Source organism: Tupaia chinensis, unplaced genomic scaffold, assembly GCF_000334495.1.
Source record: "Tupaia chinensis unplaced genomic scaffold, TupChi_1.0 Scaffold145659_1, whole genome shotgun sequence".
Taxonomy (NCBI): domain Eukaryota; kingdom Metazoa; phylum Chordata; class Mammalia; order Scandentia; family Tupaiidae; genus Tupaia; species Tupaia belangeri.
In genome coordinates this window covers 211,303-231,811 of record NW_006205516.1, presented here as the reverse complement: position 1 = coordinate 231,811, position 20,509 = coordinate 211,303, and the positions used below count along the sequence as shown (strand labels likewise).

Below are 20,509 nucleotides of genomic sequence, written 5' to 3'. Positions count from 1 at the left end.
ATGCATGCGCACCCAGCGTGAGTTTCAGGCCACCGGGTTCAGGACTCAAACTGTAGTCAACCACATGGGAGAACAAAACCTTAATCACCATGCCACCTGCTGGCCCCAAGAATCACCTTTTTTTCCTATTTTAAGGTGTTTTGTTGTTGTTGCTATAGTGTATGTGCGCTCACCAGAAAGACAGAGAGAGAGACAGAGAGACAGAAAGCAAGAAATCACCCCCCAGGGGGGATGGCCACACCGCAATCCCTTCTCCTCCATTCTCCTCTCAGGATCTTGGGCCTGCACGCACATGACAGGCAGCTGGCATGAGTTTAAGCCACCGGGTCTGGGACTCCAGCCGCGGTAGACTACATGGAGTCCAGTGACATAGCCATTATGCCAACTGCTAGTCCCTTTAGTTTTCTTTTCTTTTCTTTTTTACTTTTTTCCTTTTTTATGCCATAGGGTGCATGTAGTTGCTGGAGAGAGAGAGAAAGACAGACACGGTGAGAGAGAAAGTGGGAGATCACCCTCTAGGAGGGATGGCCACACCACAATCCCTTCTTCTCCTTTCTCCTCCTGGGATCTTGGGCATGCACACGCACATGCCTGGCATGATTTTCAAGTTACCAGGTCTGGGACTCGAACTGCGCCTGGCCATAGTGACATAACCACTACGCCATCTGCTGGTCCCAAGAATCACCATTTTTAAGTTTATATTTCAATTGTTTTTAGTAGACTCACAGAACTCTCAACCATCACCACTGTATATAATTCGAGACTGTTTTCATTACACCCAAAAGAACTGCATACCCATCAGCAGTCACTCTCCATTCCATTTTCCCAGCCCTAAGCAACCACCAGTTGCCTATCTCTGGGTTTGCCTGTTCTGGACATTTTATATTATGAAATTAGATAGCATGTGACCTTTTGTGGGTGGCTGCTTTCACTTAGTCAAATCCTGAGCCCTGCAACTTGAAAAACACAGCATGTGTGCGCGTGCGTGTGTGCCCACCCCAAATGCCAACAGGATGGTGAAATAGGGAAGAGAATATGGTGTAACCATGCCCATTGGGGCATGCCTTCTCCTTCTTCCTCTCAGGCAAGGGCATGTGCCCTTTAAAAAAAGCTGCTTAGCAGGGGGGCGGGCCTTCCTGTGGTTTCAGCAGCTGATCTGGTTTGGGGATTTCCTGCAGCGACACTTGGCAGCCAAGGGGTAGGAGGTGCCCACGCCACCCCATGCTGCCACAGCCCTTTGACAATATGTGCTGTGCTCTATTTCTGTTTGTCACTTGCCACCACCGGTTCATGCGTTCCCTCAAGGATGAGGACTTGTTTCAGTCTTTGACCTCCAGGGCCTGGCACACACTGATTGGTAAATGTTTGCTAAATGAAAAACTGCATGGAAGAAATTTCGGAAGGGGTGGAAGTGTGGTTTACTCAGACCTGGACTGGCAAGGCAAGGAGGACAAAAGAGGGAGGCACTGATGTGAATACAGCCTCGAGGTGGCCAGCAGCCAGCTGGGTAAAGAGCCAAGCCACGCCAACTCACAACTGATGGGTTCAGGAGCTCTGCGTCTCCTAAGGCCGACTCCTCCTGCCTCCACCTTGGCCTAGCTTCTCACATGTCCTCATAGGAAACGTACACGCCTGGTTATCTCTTCCTTTAGATGTTTCATCCTGGTAGAGTTTTCCTTTTGGTTTCTAAATATATTTGAGTATTATATTTAAACAAATCCTTGGGACCAGCAGATGGCATAGTGGTTATGTTGCTGGACTCCCACATGGCCAACCATGGTTCAAGCCCTGGACCTAGTGACTTGAAAATCACACCAGAGGGCCGTACACGCCTGGTTATCTCTTCCTTTAGATGTTTCATCCTGGTAGAGTTTTCCTTTTGGTTTCTAAATATATTTGAGTATTATATTTAAACAAATCCTTGGGACCAGCAGATGGCATAGTGGTTATGTTGCTGGACTCCCACATGGCCAACCATGGTTCAAGCCCTGGACCTAGTGACTTGAAAATCACACCAGAGGGCCCGGCAGGTGGCATGGTAGTTAAGGACACTGGACTCCTACATGGCTGACCGCAGTTCAAGTCCCAGACCTGGCAGCTGGCTTTCTCACTTTCCCTCTCTCTCTCTGTCCCTCTCTGTATGATTACATGTAATATAATTTAAATAAATAAATAAATATTTAAATTTAAATAAAATAATTCTAAAAAAATTATGAAAGAAAAAAAAGAAAATCACACCTCTATCGAAAAAGAAATGAAATTTAGAGAAAGTTGAAGTAGGAAAACAAACTTATTAATGACTTTCTACTGTTTTTATCAAACATTAAAAAGTTAGTTCAGGAGCCAGCAGGTGGCGTGGGTGGTTAATATGGTGGATTCCCACATGACCGACCATGGTTCAAGTGCCAGACCTGGTAGCTTGCTTTCTCTCTCTCCCCCTAGCGAGTGCACATGTCCTATAGAAAACTAAAAAAGATAAATAAAATAAATAATTCTCTCTTTTTTTTTGGGAGATGTCCCCCCCCCTCACCCCCTCGCGGAGGATGGCCATGCCACAATCCCTTCTCCTCTATTCTCCTCGGGATCTTTGGTGCACATGCCCTGGCATGAGTTTAAGCCACTGGGTCTGGGACTCAAACCACGGTTAACTACATGGGGGTCCAGCGACATAGCCATTAGGCTGACTGCTGGTCCCTTCCTTTTTTCATAGAGAGACTTCTCTAAAAAGTTCTACATGTTGGGGCCTGCAGGTGGCAAAGTGTTTAAGGGCGCTGAACTCCCACATGGCCTACAGTAGTTCAAGTTCCGGACCTGGTGGCTTGCTGTCTCACTTTCTCCCTCTCTCTCTGTCTCTCTGATCAAGCTGGAAAATAATAAAGTTAAATAAAATAATAAAGAATTTATTTAACTTTATTTTTAATTTGGTCAGAGGGACAGAGTGTGAAAGAGAAGGGGGGAAGTGAGAAAGCAAGCCGCCAGGTCTAGGACTTGAACCACAGTTCCCCATGTGAGAGTCCAGTGCTCTTAATCACACCACTTGCCGGCCCCAATAAAATAATTCTTTAAAAAAAAAAGTTATACATGGCAGGACCCAGCCAGTGGTATAATGGTTATGGCAGCTGGATCTCACCAGGTCAACTATACAGTTTAATTCCCGGCCCAGGAACTTGAAAAACATGCTGGGAGCATGTGCATTGCATGCCCCAAATCCCAAGAGGAGAAGAGAGCAGGTTTTGTGGCATGGCCATCCTCCCTAGGAGAGCTACATTTGTCTGGTGAGCAGATGTGCCCTATGGCATATTCAAAAAAAAGAAAAGAAAGTTGTGTATGCCGTTTCCATTTTCCAGCCAGCCTGGCCATCATTCCAGGTCATCAATGACCTGTAAGTCGCTGAATCCCAAGGCCCATCTCAGGCATCACATCTGACCCAATTTCAGGAGCTTCCAACCCTGCTGGCCACTCTCTTTCCTTTTTGAAAGGCTGTTTTCTCTTGGATTACGTAACACCAGAGTCTTCTGATTTTTCTCCTACTCTCTGGCTACTGTCTATAGATACATTCGTTTTTTTTCTTTTCCAGTTTCCTATAGGGTGCATGTGCTCACCAGAGACAGAGAGAGATGACCATACCACAAACCCTTCTTCATTCTCCTCTCGGGATCTTGGACATGCACGCACACGCACCCTGTGTGAATTTAAACCACTGGGTCTGGGACTCAAACTGGTCAGCTACGTGGGAGTCCAGCAACATAGCCATTACACCAACTGCTGGTCCCATTTCTCAACTTTCTTAACCTCTCTGTGGCATAGGACACTGATGGCCATTCTCCTTGAAAGGTTTCCCTTCCCTGTTTCAGTACCACCTTGCAGGTGCAGGACATCCTCTTTCAGTCTCTTACGGTGCCCTTCTACCCGCTTCCTGGAATTTTGGTTCCTAAAAACTGAGCACGCATTAAGCAGCGACTTAGTAAAGGCAAGCTGGTGCCGTGTTAGGAGGGGTGGCAGGATGAAAATCAAACAGGAACTCGATATTGTCCAAGCACTTGGCTTCTAATGGAACAAGAGCTGTGAATCACTTTAGTGCCCCATCCTCTCCCTGGTGGGCAAAGCAAAGACAAGGTGCTGGTGAAGACAGAAACCAGAATCCATTGCCTTTCAAAATTCCCAAGAGATCAATTAGGTATCAAAAGCGTTTTGTTTTTTTGCTCTTCCTTTCTCCACCATTGTGCATGTAGACGACTCGATTCTTCACAATGTCTTCTCACAAGATTTTCAGTATCAAGTGGTTTCTGGCCAAGAAACAGAAGCAAAATTGTCCCATTCTCACAATGGATTCAAATGAAAACTAGTAATAAAATCAGGTACAACTCGAGGAGGAGACACTGGCGAGGAACCAAGCTGGGTGTATGAAGAACTGGACAAGGTATGGCCCAGGATATGTTGTACCAAGGTCACTATGGGCTTGCCACATCAAGCTGAAAACGGTCACCACTGCCTGGACAGTTGGAGTGTTTTATTGGAAAAAAATGATGCTTCACTTCCCATGCTCTGCATTGGTAGGTTGGTTCAGTAATAAATATGTAAGACCTTTTGTTTTGGGGGAAAAACATTTTTTTTTAAGGTTTTTACCATAGGGCGCATATGCCCACCAGAGTGAGATAGAGACAGTGAGAAATCACCCTCTAGTGGCATGGCCACACCGCAGTCCTCCTCCTCCCAGGATTTTGAGCATATATGCACACACGCTTGGCTTGAATTTCAAGCTGCCAGGTTTGGAACTAGAACCATGGTCGACCCTGTGGGAATCGAGCACCTTAACCACCATCCCACCTGCTGGTCCCCAGAATCAAAAGCTTCATTTCTCAAAACTAACAGCTATTCAGTCAAGTAAATAAACACACTTAGCTTCATATTTGAGTGCTACTGATATTTATTGACTTCAGTACAGAACGAGCAGAGACTACAAGTTGCTATTTAACGGGAACAGATATTAGTGCAGTGTCCTTCTTGGAGAGGGTATGCCCTCACATCCTGAGACCTAAGATGAAACAGAGACTGGACTGTCAAGAACCAAACAAAGGCTACGGTTTACCTATTCATAGAAAAAATGCTAAAGGCAAAATGAGATGTTTAAAAATAGTCTTTATGCTAAATTCATGTAAACAAACTAAAACTAATCCTAAAGCTTTAGGACATAGGATACAGACAGACCCTGACTATGTAAATTTTTGCATCAGTGGAAATGTGTTACATCCTTCACTGTACTTGTACTACAATTAATTACATGCTTGTTGCTTTACACTACATGAAGTTAGCGGTTCTCACCAACAATGCATTATAACTAGACCTGAACGAGACGTCAGAGTGACTCTGTTCCACCCAATTTAAAAAAATTCAATCCAGGATTAACAACACTTTTTGATTTTATAGTCAGCTCTCTTATTTTTTTTTCTTGTGTCATACACAATGAAATCCTCCCTTGACATTTTCCACCTGCAAATTGCAATGCATGGCCTCGCCATCATCTTTTTCTGACACTTCGAAATTAATTTGTAGAAATTGCAAAAACAATGAAACTGTACTTCCAATTCTGACCCTGTGGTCAGATTCCTGCTTTGCCACAAACATCCTCCTCTGCAGTGAACCCCACCAGCACAGCGACCCCCATCCTTTCTCTCTATTCCTTTGCCCTGAAGGCACTTCTGGATTGCTTAATACGTGCTCTTTGGCTGCCTAGACAGTCAGGACACCTAAGGCCATTCGGACTTATCACTCCTCTCCTCCTTCTTTTCTATGGCTAATACCACTTTCCTGCTTTTTTTCTACTGCTGGATCTCCAGGCTTGGTGCTCTCCTCAGGGGGACAGAGGCGATTTCGGCTTCGAGCTCCTGGTTGGTAAAGCTGCATTGCTGGGCGATCCTAAAGTAAAATGAAATACGTTCGTGTTACGACATTGCCACTCGGCATTTACACAACTTACGAGGTAACATATACCCAAACAAGTCAGATGACCAAAACCATGAGAGCATGGTACATGGCACTGCCTACTTTCCCTTATCTCCAAAGCAAAGCAACCATTTCTTTTTCTTTTTTTTGGGAGAGGTTCCCCCCCTGCCATAGGGCGCACGCGCTCGCCAGACAGAGACAGAAAGTGAGAAATCACCCCCTTGGGGGGTAGCCACGCCCCAATCCCTTCTCCTCCATTCTCCTCTCGGGATCCTGGGCACGCACGCACACACGCCCGGCGTGAGTTTTAAGCCACCAGGTCCGGGACACGAACCGCGGCCGACTACGTGGGAGTCCAGCGACATAGCCATTACGCTAACTGCTGGTGCCCAAGAAAAGCAACCATTTCTTAAGTAATATTTTCCATGCTACAGTCAACGTTTTGAGAACTCTACTATCTCATTTCCTTAACCATCTGAAGGTGAACTAATCAGGTTTATTTATTTTGTTTTTTGTTTGTTTGTTTGTTTGCTATCGCATCTCTCCTCTGCATTACAAAACTGACCTTCTTTTTTTTTAGAGATTTTTTTTTGCTATAGCTACAAGGTGTGTGCGCTCACTGGAGAGACAGAGAAAGAGAGACAGAATGCAACAAATCACCCTCAGGGGGGATGGCCATGCCACAGTCCCTTCTCCAGTCTCCTTTCACAATTTTGGGCATGCACGCATATGTGTCCAGTGTGAGTTTCAAGTGTCCAGGACTCGAACTGCAACTAACCATGTGGCAGTCCAGCGACATAACCATTACGTCATCTGCTGGTCCCAAAAAACTGACTTTTTAAAAAAAGATTTATTTATTTATTATGGAGAGATTTTTGTTATAGGGTGCTTACACTTGCCAGAAATACAGAGAGAGAGAGAGAGAGAGAAAGACAGAAAGCGAGAAATCACTCCCCCAGGGAGGATGGCCACGCCGCAATCCCTTCTCTTTCATTCCCTTGGGATCTTGGGCCACGCGCACACACACACGCGCCTGGTGTGAGTTTAAGCCACCAGGTCTCAGACTTCAACTGTGGTAGACTACGCAGGAGTCCAGCAACATAGCCATTATGCCAACTGTTGGTCCCAATTTATTTAATTTTATTTATTCATTCGTTTATCTTAATTTGACTAGAAAGAGAGAGAAAATCAGAAAGCAAGCCACCAGCTCCACAACTTGAACTGTGTTCAGCCATGTGGGAGTGTCCAGCGCCTTTACTACCACGCCACCTGCTGGCCCCCAGAAAACTGACTTTTTTTTTGAGAGGTTTTCGCTATAGGGCGCGTGCGCTCGCCAGACAGACATAGAGACAGAAAGCGAGAAATCACCCCCCGGGGGGATGGTCACGCCGCAATCCCTTCTCCTCCATTCTCCTCTCGGGATCTTGGGCACACATGCACACGCGCCCAGCGTGAGTTTTAAGCCACTGGGTTCGGGATGCGAACCACGGTCGACTACATGGAAGTCCAGCAACATAGCCATTACGCTAACTGCTGGTTCCCGAAAACTGACTTTAAAATGAAGTACCACATAAAAGTTTAGGAGGAAAACATTAAGAATGTAAAATCTAAGTAAAAACCTCCCTGAAATCATAAGCTCAGACCCCGTGTAACTTTCTGCAAACAGAATTTGTGTGTGTGTGTGTGTGTGTGTGTGTGTGTGTTTAGGTTTTTGACATAGGGCATGTGCACTCACCATAGAGGAGAAGAGAAAAATCATCCCCCCAGGGGAGATGGCCATGCTGTAATTCCTTCTTCCCCCATTCACCTCCCAAGATTTTGGGCATGCCCACACTTATGCCTGGCGTGACTGGGTCAAAGTACTCAAACCACATTTGGCTGTGTAGGAGGCCAGTACCTTAACCACTATGCCACATGCCGGACCCCAGAATTTACTTTTTAATTCACACACAACATAACATCCCAGCAAGTGGCACCTCATGTCTCAGATTCCTAAGTAAACCTTAATAAAGCCATCATGCATTTCTCAGTTTGAGTACAGTACTGTGTTTGGTTTATGCTACTCTGATCACGGAAAACTTAAATATATTCGCCCTCTTTTTAGGATTCAACAGAAAAAATTACATGAGCTTTTCTTACCCTTTGTTCCTAATTTATGAAGTCATCCTAAAGCATTTTTTAAAATTTATTTCTTCCATTATTGAGAGTTAACAACAGAAAGACAAGTTCCCCCAAACAGGGCCCCCCACTGTAATCCATTCCCAGCCCCGGCTAGTGTCAGATCAAGGGCATGTGTGTGCCTAGAACACTCAGGACGGTCTACAGACAAGAACCTGGAACCTTCCTATGTGGGTCAGCCTTGCAGAGTGCTGCATTTTACTCCAGTAGCAGCATCTAGCCTGATCAACCTTGTTTCTATCCTACCTCATCCCTACCATCACTAGAGTATTTTCAAGCAAATTCTACACATAATTTCTTCCCTAAATACTTAACATTTGAGATAAAGATGATTTTTCTTGGGACCAGCAAAGGGTCTAACGGTTATGTCACTGGATTCCTACATAGTGGACCATGGTTTGAGTCCTGGACCTGGCGGCTTAAAACTCACACCAGGTGCGTGCGTGCCCAAAATCCCGAGAGGAGAATGGAGAAGGGGTTGTGGCATGGCCATCCCCCCAGGGGGTGATTTCTTGTTTTCTGTCTCTCTGGAGAGCACACGTGCCTTATAAATAAAAAGACTCTTAATATAATGCTAATAGCATTTTCCCATTAAAAAGTTTAATAATAATTCCTTTACAGCCTATCCATTCAGTGCTCAGATTTTTCCAATTGCTTCATTAATGTCTTTTCTAAAAGACATGAATATCTGGGAACCAGCAGTTAGCGGAATGGCTATGTCGCTGGACTCACACGTAGTAGACCACGGTTCACGTCCCGGACCTGGTGGCTTAAAACTCACACCAGGCGCGTGTGCGTGCGTGCCCAAGATCCCAAGAGGATAATGGAGGAGAAGGGATTGCGGCGTGGCCATCCCCCGAGGAGGGATTTCTCGCTTTCTGTCTCTATGTCTCTCTGTCTGTCTGGCGAACGCACGCACCCTATAGCGAAAACCTCTCAAAAGAAAAAACAAAACAAACACACAAAAAAAGACATGAATATCTAAGTGATCTCTACAAATTGTATTTGCATGAGATGTCTCTTTAACTTCTCTTATAATCTAAATGGTTCCACCACCACCCTTTTCTAACATTTATTTGTTGCATAAACCAATTTGTCTCACAGCTCCTTTCATATTTGGGATTGGCAAATTATTTCCTCATGTTGTTACATGGGGGTGGATCACAGTGTCAAGACCCTGTTGGAAGGGCACTGTCTCTTTTGCTGATGAAAGAAATGAATGCTTAAACATAAGAAATAAATAAACAAGGTTGGCCACTAGGTGATGATTATTGAAGCTGGGTAATGGGTGCGTCGGGGTTCATCATAATGTTCTCTATCCTCTTCACTTTTGTATATATTTGTAAGTTCTACAATAAGTTAATAAAACAAAGTCAAGACTGACAAGTAAAGTTGTAGGTACTTAAAATTCCCCTTTAAAACTTCTATACTAGAGGGACCAGCAGGTGGCATGGTGACTGAGATGCTGGACACTCCCACATGACCAATCTCGGTTCGAGTCCTGGGCCTGGTGGCTTGCTTTCTCACTTTCCCACTCTCTCTCTCTGTCTTGCTCTGGTCAAATTAAAATGAATGAATGAATAAAAAAATTTTTAAAGAGACCTGTCTTTTTAAAAACAAAACAAAAAAGAAACTTCTACACTAGAAACCAACATATGGTGTACTGGTTATGTGGCTGGACTCCCACATGGCTGACCACAGTTCGAGTCCCAGATCCGGCGGCTTGAAACACACTGGGCATGTGTGCATATGTCCCCAAAATCCTGAGAGGAGACTGGAACAGAAGAGACTGTGGCATGGCCATCACCCCAGGGAGTGATTTCTCACTTTCTGTCTGTCTCTGTCTTTCTGAGTACACGTGCCCGATAGCAGAAATCTCTCTTTAAAAAAAAAAAAAATCACTTCTACACTAAATGATGAGCTAGCCCATTTCTTTATGCTTGCAGGAATAGAGGGAAGAAAATCCTCATGAAAATAGACAAGTTTAACGAGAAGTAGCACCTTGTTTCTTATGCGATCTCTCTTAACCACTTCCTCTTTCTTTTCGGTTTTTTCTGAGCTGACTACTGATTCTGTACTTTCATTCTTCTTTCCTTTATCACGAAGTGTTTCTTTCTCCTTTTTAATTTCTTCTTCTTTTCTTTTAAAAGCCTTCTCTTTCTCATAGCGCTCCTTTTGCCTACGGCGCTCTTCTTCCTGCCGCTTCAGTCTCTCTCTCTCACGAAGTATGCGCTCCTGATCTCGTTCGTAATCCCGATCCCTCTCCCTGTAGTCTCTGCTGCTTTCATCTTCAGGTCTGCATGACAAACAAATCTGAGACAACCCTCAAAGAGCTCGTAATCACAAATGCAGAAGCACTGGGACTTGGGCTTGGCTACTGCAATGAGGTTGCAGAGTAAACTAGTGTTTTAAAAGACAACAGAAACCAAAAACCATTCAAATGGATGAAGATGCTATCAATAGAATATTTGAAACTCTTGTCCTCATCCCCCTGCCCCACCTAAAAATGTTTCTCTTAATTCAGGTGCAAGTCCAGGATACAGCAGCAAAACTGTCATCCGGCAATCAAACATACCGAAGAGCCTTCCCTCCACCACTGACCTCTTTGGCTTTTCATCTTTAAGTTCGACATCAGAACGCTTGGGCAATGTACAAGTTTGCCCACTGGCTCTTTCATCATTCAGATTCTCTTTGTCCAATTTCTTGGCTTTCTCTCTTTTGTCCAGTTCTTTGTCATCTCCTTTTTCTGGCTTCTTGAGCAGCTTTAAAAAGAATGTGTTTATTTTTATTTTGAAGGGTAGGACATTGTCTTCTGATTCTATCAAAGAAAACATACTAAATGCTTAAGACTTAGAATACAAAAGGCCCCTTAATCTCTGCAGATGCTCAAACTTTTGGGTGAACTAGTGCACAAGAGCAGTAATTTGCTAAAAGGATGCTATTAAAGTGAAAGTGTTATCCACTCAAATGAAGTGGTTTAATCACTTTGTGGCAATAGGATCAAGACTCCTTTGGCTTTAAATTGGTCAACCTTTAAACAAATGAATATCCACTTCCAAGTATATTTTTGTAGCAAACCAGCATGTTGATACAACTCAATGGGAAAATATCCCACAAATTTTTTTATTGTTTAGATTTTTGCCACAGGACATATGTGCTTGCTGGAGACAGAGCGATAAAGAGGGAAAGTAAGAAAATACCCCCTAGGAAGGCTGGCCACATTGTAATCCCTTCTCCGCCATTCTCTTCTCAGGATTTTGGGCACACATGCACACGTGTCTGGTGTGATTTTCAAGCCAATGGGTCCTGGACTCGAACCATGCAGTTGGCCATGTAGGATCCAGTGCCTTAACTGCCATTCTACCTTGTGGCCCCAATATCACAAATTTAAAAAGTTATGCAGATCATTATAATCGGACTGTTTTTACATAGTACTTGGAATGATAAATACCTTGTGGTCACCAAAGGAGGGATCCATTGCAAGAGTAATTTTGCCTTGAGTCTGAGAATATAACATACTTAGGATGGTACAATTATACCACCATTAGAGATGAATGGCAAGAATTATTTGGCATGTGATGTAAAAATCCAAATGCCTTATGCAACAGAATGGTAACATTCCATCTCTACAAAGTAGGAACTCTATACTCAGTGAGATATATATGATATATATACACACATACGTACACACATATACATACATACATATACACACATACACGCACACATATTCACATGTATATATGTTTTTAAGTGCCATTCTTTTTTAAACCATTGCTACAAATCTCTCTATAATATCCCGAAATGATGGGTGGACAGAGAGATTCTTAGGCAAAATAAAAGAATTTCGAGTCTCAGAGTGAAGGCATCATACAAGGTTCATCCCAGGGTGAAGGCATCGTACAAGTCACCAAGCAAAAGGCAAAGCACCTCAAGACTTAAGCATGAAGTATTTTGGCACACAGACAGCCACTGTTCTTTTCTTTTAAAAGCCTTCTCTTTCTCATAGCGCTCCTTTTGCCTACGGCGCTCTTCTTCCTGCCGCTTCAGTCTCTCTCTCTCACGAAGTATGCGCTCCTGATCTCGTTCGTAATCCCGATCCCTCTCCCTGTAGTCTCTGCTGCTTTCATCTTCAGGTCTGCATGACAAACAAATCTGAGACAACCCTCAAAGAGCTCGTAATCACAAATGCAGAAGCACTGGGACTTGGGCTTGGCTACTGCAATGAGGTTGCAGAGTAAACTAGTGTTTTAAAAGACAACAGAAACCAAAAACCATTCAAATGGATGAAGATGCTATCAATAGAATATTTGAAACTCTTGTCCTCATCCCCCTGCCCCACCTAAAAATGTTTCTCTTAATTCAGGTGCAAGTCCAGGATACAGCAGCAAAACTGTCATCCGGCAATCAAACATACCGAAGAGCCTTCCCTCCACCACTGACCTCTTTGGCTTTTCATCTTTAAGTTCGACATCAGAACGCTTGGGCAATGTACAAGTTTGCCCACTGGCTCTTTCATCATTCAGATTCTCTTTGTCCAATTTCTTGGCTTTCTCTCTTTTGTCCAGTTCTTTGTCATCTCCTTTTTCTGGCTTCTTGAGCAGCTTTAAAAAGAATGTGTTTATTTTTATTTTGAAGGGTAGGACATTGTCTTCTGATTCTATCAAAGAAAACATACTAAATGCTTAAGACTTAGAATACAAAAGGCCCCTTAATCTCTGCAGATGCTCAAACTTTTGGGTGAACTAGTGCACAAGAGCAGTAATTTGCTAAAAGGATGCTATTAAAGTGAAAGTGTTATCCACTCAAATGAAGTGGTTTAATCACTTTGTGGCAATAGGATCAAGACTCCTTTGGCTTTAAATTGGTCAACCTTTAAACAAATGAATATCCACTTCCAAGTATATTTTTGTAGCAAACCAGCATGTTGATACAACTCAATGGGAAAATATCCCACAAATTTTTTTATTGTTTAGATTTTTGCCACAGGACATATGTGCTTGCTGGAGACAGAGCGATAAAGAGGGAAAGTAAGAAAATACCCCCTAGGAAGGCTGGCCACATTGTAATCCCTTCTCCGCCATTCTCTTCTCAGGATTTTGGGCACACATGCACACGTGTCTGGTGTGATTTTCAAGCCAATGGGTCCTGGACTCGAACCATGCAGTTGGCCATGTAGGATCCAGTGCCTTAACTGCCATTCTACCTTGTGGCCCCAATATCACAAATTTAAAAAGTTATGCAGATCATTATAATCGGACTGTTTTTACATAGTACTTGGAATGATAAATACCTTGTGGTCACCAAAGGAGGGATCCATTGCAAGAGTAATTTTGCCTTGAGTCTGAGAATATAACATACTTAGGATGGTACAATTATACCACCATTAGAGATGAATGGCAAGAATTATTTGGCATGTGATGTAAAAATCCAAATGCCTTATGCAACAGAATGGTAACATTCCATCTCTACAAAGTAGGAACTCTATACTCAGTGAGATATATATGATATATATACACACATACGTACACACATATACATACATACATATACACACATACACGCACACATATTCACATGTATATATGTTTTTAAGTGCCATTCTTTTTTAAACCATTGCTACAAATCTCTCTATAATATCCCGAAATGATGGGTGGACAGAGAGATTCTTAGGCAAAATAAAAGAATTTCGAGTCTCAGAGTGACGGCATCACACAGGGCCAGCCACTGCAAATGGTGAGTCCAAACCAGACACTAAGGAGGCACCAGTGTAAAGTAAGGATACCATGCGCAGGTTTCATGGAAAAGTGTTATTTCGCTAATGAGCATCTTTATTAGGAGCCAAGATGTTCACTATTAAGAATATTAATGAATGTCTCTAGCATGGCTGGCTCTACCTTCTGCCTTGCTGATCAGCAGTATTAGCAAGTCACTTGTGGCATAGCAGACAGAGATCGCTAGAAGGAATTCAAATGGGCCCACCCTGACCCCAGCCCCTTACCACCAAGAATTAAGCCAGTAGAAACTCAGGGGACCCTAGTCACATACACTGCTGAGTTTGCAGGAGGTAAAAGGAGACCTTGCCACCATCTCTGTGAGACTTTCCCTGAAGTACTAGGTTACTAGTACTTCTCTGGAAGTTCACTGGAGGAAGGATTGCCCATGCTGTGCCCTCAGAAGGGAAGCAGCAAGGTTGGGATCTTTCTGAAGTTTTACTCTTCCTACGTACTATGCATTAATCAGAATCTGCTGTGTACAGATTCCTGAGCCAGATGCAAGAAGATAATGTGGGAGTCGAGTGAGAGGGAAAAGCACAAAATGCAGGATATTTATCCCTAGTTCTCCCACAAGGCCGCCAGTTAGGAGAGGTATATAAGAAGATGAGAAAGAGCTACATAGGCATGGTTGTCCTCTGGCTGTATGTCATTGAAGCTTCTGGGTACATAGCAGAGCATAGGAAGTCACCTGGGCTTCCTTTTTAAGTAGGAATTTAAAATAGCTCAGCTTTTCAAAAGACCCAAGTCAGTCTTGAGGGGTTTTCAACAAGTAACACTACCACCACCACCAAAAGGACTTATTAGCTAAGACCTGTGTGTGTGTGACATGATACTAGGTGCTCTGTATCATGTATTTGGTCCTTACATTTTTCTGATTCACAGCTTGTAACAGAAACCTGTGTACCTGAAGACAGTGGAAAACAAACAGATGAGGCAATTCCATGTATTATGAAGGAAAAGCTGAATAAAAACCCATAATTCATGCCAGCCAGCCCTGAAACCTCATTTACAATGAACTGAGAAAACAGCAATCCAAACACTGAACATTTTCAATGCTAAATAACACAAATCTGCACAGAAAAATAATATAACATAAGCCACTTAATCCATTTAAATGACCTTAAAATTAAAAAATAATACTATCAATATTATAGGAAAGATTTTTATTGGTTTACTTCCCCCCCCCAAAAAAAAAGGACATAAACAAAAATCTCATTTAGACCAACACAAGATGCACGCATATTTAAAGCAGACGCATGCAATGTTCAGCAACATGTAGTCAGTTTCAATTATTTTTATACCTTAATCTTTGGTTCATCCTTTATTTTGTCCCTTTCTGGAACTCTATCTATTTTTTTCAGCTTCTCTATATCTTTCCTTTTTCGTTTTTCTTCTTCTTTCCATTTCCTTCTCTCTTCTTCTCTTTGTCTTTTTCTTTCTATTTCTCGCCGCCTTCTTTCTTCTCTCTTTTCTTCTCTCATTCTCTGTAAAGCAACATCAACACAAACCTTCAAATAAGATAATCACTAAAAGCCTAGTCAATCCCAAAGCTATGGTGGGCACCAACTAAATCACAGTACTGTTTTGTCCTACTTTCTCTAAGTAGCATTTGATCTCCTTAATCCCCACCCCTCCCAGAAGATGAAACAAAATGAAGACCAGGACCTGCTCATAACAGATTCTCCCCCTGCTGCATGGCTCTGTTTCCAGGAGCTTTCAGAGTGTCTCTGCAACAAACTAAGGACTCTCCTGGTCCAATGACCAGAGTAAAGGAGGGGCCAGAGAATAAGACCAACATGCTAAATCTTTAAAGAATAATGGTAGAAAAAGCAACTATTTTTCCTACAAGACCCCAATGCTCTTAAAATGTTTACAGAATGTAAACCAATGAAAATTAAAGTACGGAGAGAACTGTAAAAACAAAAGATTTACCTGCTTGTTTTTCAGGAAGCTCAAAAGTGGGGTTGTCTTTTTAGCTACATAAATGTAAACAGATTATTAATAATATTATCAATCCCTAGAAAGAATTCCATTTTCTGACATTCCCTGCCACCCACCCAAGGTGGGAAAAATAAAACCCTTAAACAGAAAGTTCAAAATTGTATTATCAGGGAACCAGCAGTTAGCGTAATGGCTATGTCTCTGGATTCCCACGTAGTCGACCGTGGTTCGCGTGCAGGACCCGGTGGCTTAGAACTCATGCCAGGCGCATGTGTGTGTGTGCCCGAGATCCTGAGAGGAGAATGGATTGCGGCGTGACCATCCTCCTGGGGGGTGATTTCTCGCTTTCTGTCTCTCTGTCTCTCTCTGTCTGTCTGGTAAGCGCACGTGCCCTATAGCAAAAACCTCTCAAAAAAAAAGAAAAAAAAAAGATTGTATTATCAGAAATATGCTTTATAGTATTCCACTTCAATAATATAGGTTTAAAATACTTTTAAAAAATTGAAAAATTAAAACTAAAATAATAAAACAATTATACAAAAGTAATTCTCATTTGTTGAGAATTAAATGCAAAGGACATTCTCTTGTTTTATAGAGAGGAATATTAATTGGTTCAACTGCAAAGAAACTGGGGGAAGGGGCTCAATGCATCTAATCCTTTTAACCCCATAATACTACTACTGGCAATTTAGTCTAAGAAAGTTACCAGAAATGGGGCTTAGATTTTGCATCTACAATATTAATAAAAATGAGGTGTTAGAAGATTTAAGTTTGCCTCTCAACTTTTTAAGCAATGCTATTAGCCTTCTAGCCACCTTTTGAATACATACTTCTTATGATAAATTCCTAGGAGCTGGAATTCTGGGTCAAAGACTATGTCCATGTTTAAAGCTACTGATATAGTAGTGACAACCTACTCTTTTTTTTTTTTTTTAAAGGATTTTGCCATAGGGTGTGTACACTCGCTGGATACAGAGGGAAAGTGAGAAATCACCCCCGAGGGGTGATGGCCACATGGCAATCCCTTCTCCTCCATTCTTATCTCAGGATTTGGGGCACACATGCCTGGTGTGAGTTTCAAGCCACTGGGTCCAGGACTCAAACCGCGGTTGACCATGTGGGAGTCGAGCACCTTAATCACCACGCCACCTGCTAGCCCCAACAACCTATTATACTTAGAACCAATATCCAAGCTAGATTTCTCAAGAGGTTTTCAATTCTATAGTAACTAATTTCATTTTTTGATACTTTCAGGTCAAAAAAATATTAGGAATATAAACTTCTTACTACTAGAAAATACCAATTGATACTCAAAGGCTTACCACCATCTAAACACCTCTTTTTAGTCTTCAAACTTTTGATACTTATATTACATTTGTGTGACATTAAATAGGTCACAGGGAATGTTCCCATTTTATCAATGTACTCTTATAGTCCTGTAAGGCAGGATAATCATCTGCATTTTCTGTAGAGGAAACAGTCTCAAATAAGTTAGTGAAGCAGAAGACAGATTTAGGTATTCTGAGGAAAAGCCATCTCCCTAAATCCTATTTCCCACTTACCTATTAATTCTCTATTTTTTGCTTCTATTTCCTCTAGCAGTGTCTCTGGAGTAGATGTCATTTTCTCATTATCAGTGGCATAACTTTCCAAAAATTTTCTATATTCTGGGTCTAAATAATCATGTAAGGAAACAGAAAATACAGCAGACTTTAAACAAAAAAGAAAATATCTAGGATACTTATCAAAGAACATAATTTTCTAATTAAGAGAATATTAAGGAAAATAAAAACCCAAATCACACCCACAAGATAAGGTTATTTAGGGCTTACCTGGTCACTTACTCTTAGAACTCCTATTCCACTATGAGAGTCTGGTATTAACATGGGGCTTATTAAAAATGCAATATCACATATTAAAACAGAATCACTGGAGGTGTTACCTAGTTTGCTTCTAAGTCACTGCTTCCACTAATCCAGAATCACACTTATGGAAGAACTGAAAGCCATAGCTATGAAACCTTCAGAAAATCATGAACAGCAGGTAAACAATTCCCATATGGGTATACCTCACTTTAAGTAAACTCAACACCTGAAAGTCAGGCATTCTGAAAAGATAAAGTTAGGGGGATGCCCTAGATGTGGCACTGGAGGTGATGGTAATTCCAGGAGTTTTCTCTTAGACACCTCTGACATCTGAAAGGGTAACACAGTGATGTCATTTCATCGCTTGTTTCTATGCATGACACTGGACTCCCACATGGCCAACCACGAATTGAGTCCTGGACTTGGTGGCTTGCTTTCTCACTTTCCCTCCCTCCCTCTCTCATCAAATTAAAATAAGCAAATAAATAAAGTTAAATAAAATAATTCTTTAAAAGAGAACCCGTTATAATAACAAATGATGGAAATTAAACTAGATGACTCTAAAATACCAATTTGATATAACATATTGGGGCTAAGTCCTTAACCAGCACAAGAGTTATACAATTCTCATCCAACGTGACACTGTAGAGATCTCAAAATCTGGAGCTGGTTTACCTTAAATGGCAATTATCCCAGTTTTCTAGTTCTTGGATTTATGTTCAACCCAGTTTCTATGTGTGTAGTTATTACACATCCAAAGCTTAGAAAATAGGACCAACCACTTTAGCTACTTTATATTCAATTACTTGGGTATGGATACTTTTCTACCACAGCTCAATCCATCTTCTTTCTAAAGATAATGGAACCCAAAAGTCAAATAATTCACTATAAAGATGGTAAGAGGCCTCAAGGAACAGTTATTGTACTTTGTAACACGTTTGTCTAATCAATAAGCTTATGGGATTGACTATCCAATGATCAATGCTGTATTGTTCAAAGGAGGAAGAATAAAATGTTGCTGCCCAAACAGATGTTCTCTTTAAGAAACCTGCCCCATTCTAACAGTTAAGCAAAGCTTCCATCTGCAAATAACATCTCTTATTAACTTAAAATCTGTATGATTTTCTAATCTAAAACATTGTAATCTAATGAATTCTCACAATTGTTATTGTTTTTTTAAAAACTCCATGGCAATAGCATTATGTAACTAGAGCTATACTGTACCATCATCAATGGTCCCAACTTTGGTATCTCTTTTCTTAGTCTTCTTTTTTGCAGCTTTTTGAAAAGGTGCAAATTCTACTATAGCAGGATATTCCTGACCTGTTTAGAAAAAAAAAAATACCATACTTGATATAACAAAAAAAAGTCAAAAGTGGGTACAAGGAAATCAATCCATTGCTTTTTAGGCATCTTTTGAAGGGGGTCATCTAAAGAGGGTTTCCCAAAGGGTATAAATACACCAGCACAACTACCATCAATATGCCACCAAAGTAGCCCAAAATTTACATTGATAACATAATAAAAGATAGGGGAGGGAAGTAAAATATTCATTTCAGTTTTATTTCTAAAATGTAATATGTGAAAAAACCCTATAAGCTAATTTTTATTTTTAAAATATTAGGTTGTTGGAAAAGTCATGATGCATTTTTGCATAGAAAAACATAGAAAAATATATCATGACATTTCTGACAACCCAATACATTAGAAATCTCTAAAAAAGATAGAGGGTCAGCTGGTGGTGTGGAGGTTTAGGAGGCTGGCACCTACATGGCCAATTGCATGGTTCAAGGTCAGGACCCGGCAGGTTGAAAACACTCCAGGTATATGTGTATGTGTGCCCAAAATCTTAAGAATAGAATGGAAAATGGAGACTGCAGCATAGCCATCCCCTCTGCTGGGTGCTTTCTCACTTTTTTTCCCTCTCTCTGTCTCTCTCTAGAGAGTGCATGAACCCTACAACAAATTTTGTCATTTATACCTTTTAAATAAAGCTAGGGGGGAAAAAAACCCTGTTAACAGTAAAAACAAAAACAAAACAAAATAAAACACACACACCAAGGCATCGAAAGTAAAAACAGTGAGGGTAGCTTTTATGTTAAATATTCTCACCACAGTAAAATAAAAAATAAAGTGCATCTCATCAAAAAAGTAAAAGCAAATAAAAAGGACTACATCAAAAATTAGAAATTTCTGGGGCTGGCAGGTGGTGTCGTAGTTAAGGGCACTGGACTCCCACATGGCTGAATGTGGTTTGAGTCCTGGACCTGGCAGCTTGCTTTCTCACTCTCTTGCTCTCTCTTGCTCTGTCTCTCACTGGTCAAATTAAAATAAGTAAATAAACAGGGGCCAGCAGGTGGCGGGGTGGTTAAGGCTCTGGAATCCCCCCACACACACACACACACCCACCCACACACAGGTTAACTGAGGCTTAAGTCCTGGACCTGAAGACTTGCTTTCTAATTCTCCTTCTCTCTTTCTCTGGCAAAACTCATGTGAAAGTAATAAAATAAATAAATAAAATAAAATAATTATTTTTTAAAAAGTAGATAAAGTTAAATAATTCTTTAGAAAACTTTAAAAACTTCTGTGCACCAAAGGACACTATCAAGGGCAAGCAGGTGATGTGGTTAAGGCACTTGGACTTCCACATGGCTGAACATGGTTCAAATCCCAGACCTGGTGGCTTGCTTTCTCACTTTCCCTGTCTCTCTTTCTGTCTCTCTCTGGTCAAATTGGAAAATAATAATAAAGTGAAAGTTAAAATTAAATATTTTTTTTAAAAAAGGACACTATCAAAAGGAT

The 20,509-nt window shown here is 41.6% G+C and overlaps 1 protein-coding gene and 1 pseudogene across 5 annotated transcripts in view; one reads left to right on the top strand and one right to left on the bottom strand.

The window, feature by feature from the left end:
• The window catches only part of LOC102492296 (60S ribosomal protein L39-like), a 26,635-nt pseudogene extending 15,884 nt beyond the window's left edge, over window positions 1–10,751 (top strand).
• Window positions 4,904–20,509, bottom strand: part of UPF3B (UPF3B regulator of nonsense mediated mRNA decay) — a 28,354-nt gene continuing 12,748 nt past the window's right edge. For 2 of the 5 annotated variants that reach the window (XM_014584103.2, XM_027768172.1), the window contains exons 4-13: window positions 18,929–19,027; window positions 17,402–17,512; window positions 15,831–15,874; window positions 15,200–15,382; window positions 14,764–14,802; window positions 12,565–12,725; window positions 12,115–12,259; window positions 10,123–10,272; window positions 5,809–5,916; window positions 4,904–5,035 (exon numbers count right to left, since the gene is read on the bottom strand). In XM_014584103.2, the coding sequence (XP_014439589.1) occupies window positions 4,988–5,035; window positions 5,809–5,916; window positions 10,123–10,272; window positions 12,115–12,259; window positions 12,565–12,725; window positions 14,764–14,802; window positions 15,200–15,382; window positions 15,831–15,874; window positions 17,402–17,512; window positions 18,929–19,027 (1,088 nt within the window). In that variant the 3' untranslated portion in view covers window positions 4,904–4,987. Of the gene's footprint in view, window positions 5,917–10,122; window positions 10,418–12,114; window positions 12,260–12,564; window positions 12,726–14,763; window positions 14,803–15,199; window positions 15,383–15,830; window positions 15,875–17,401; window positions 17,513–18,928; window positions 19,028–20,509 lie in introns of all 5 variants that reach the window. The other 3 variants (XM_014584104.2, XM_006168256.3, XM_006168257.3) reach the window with 3 other exon arrangements.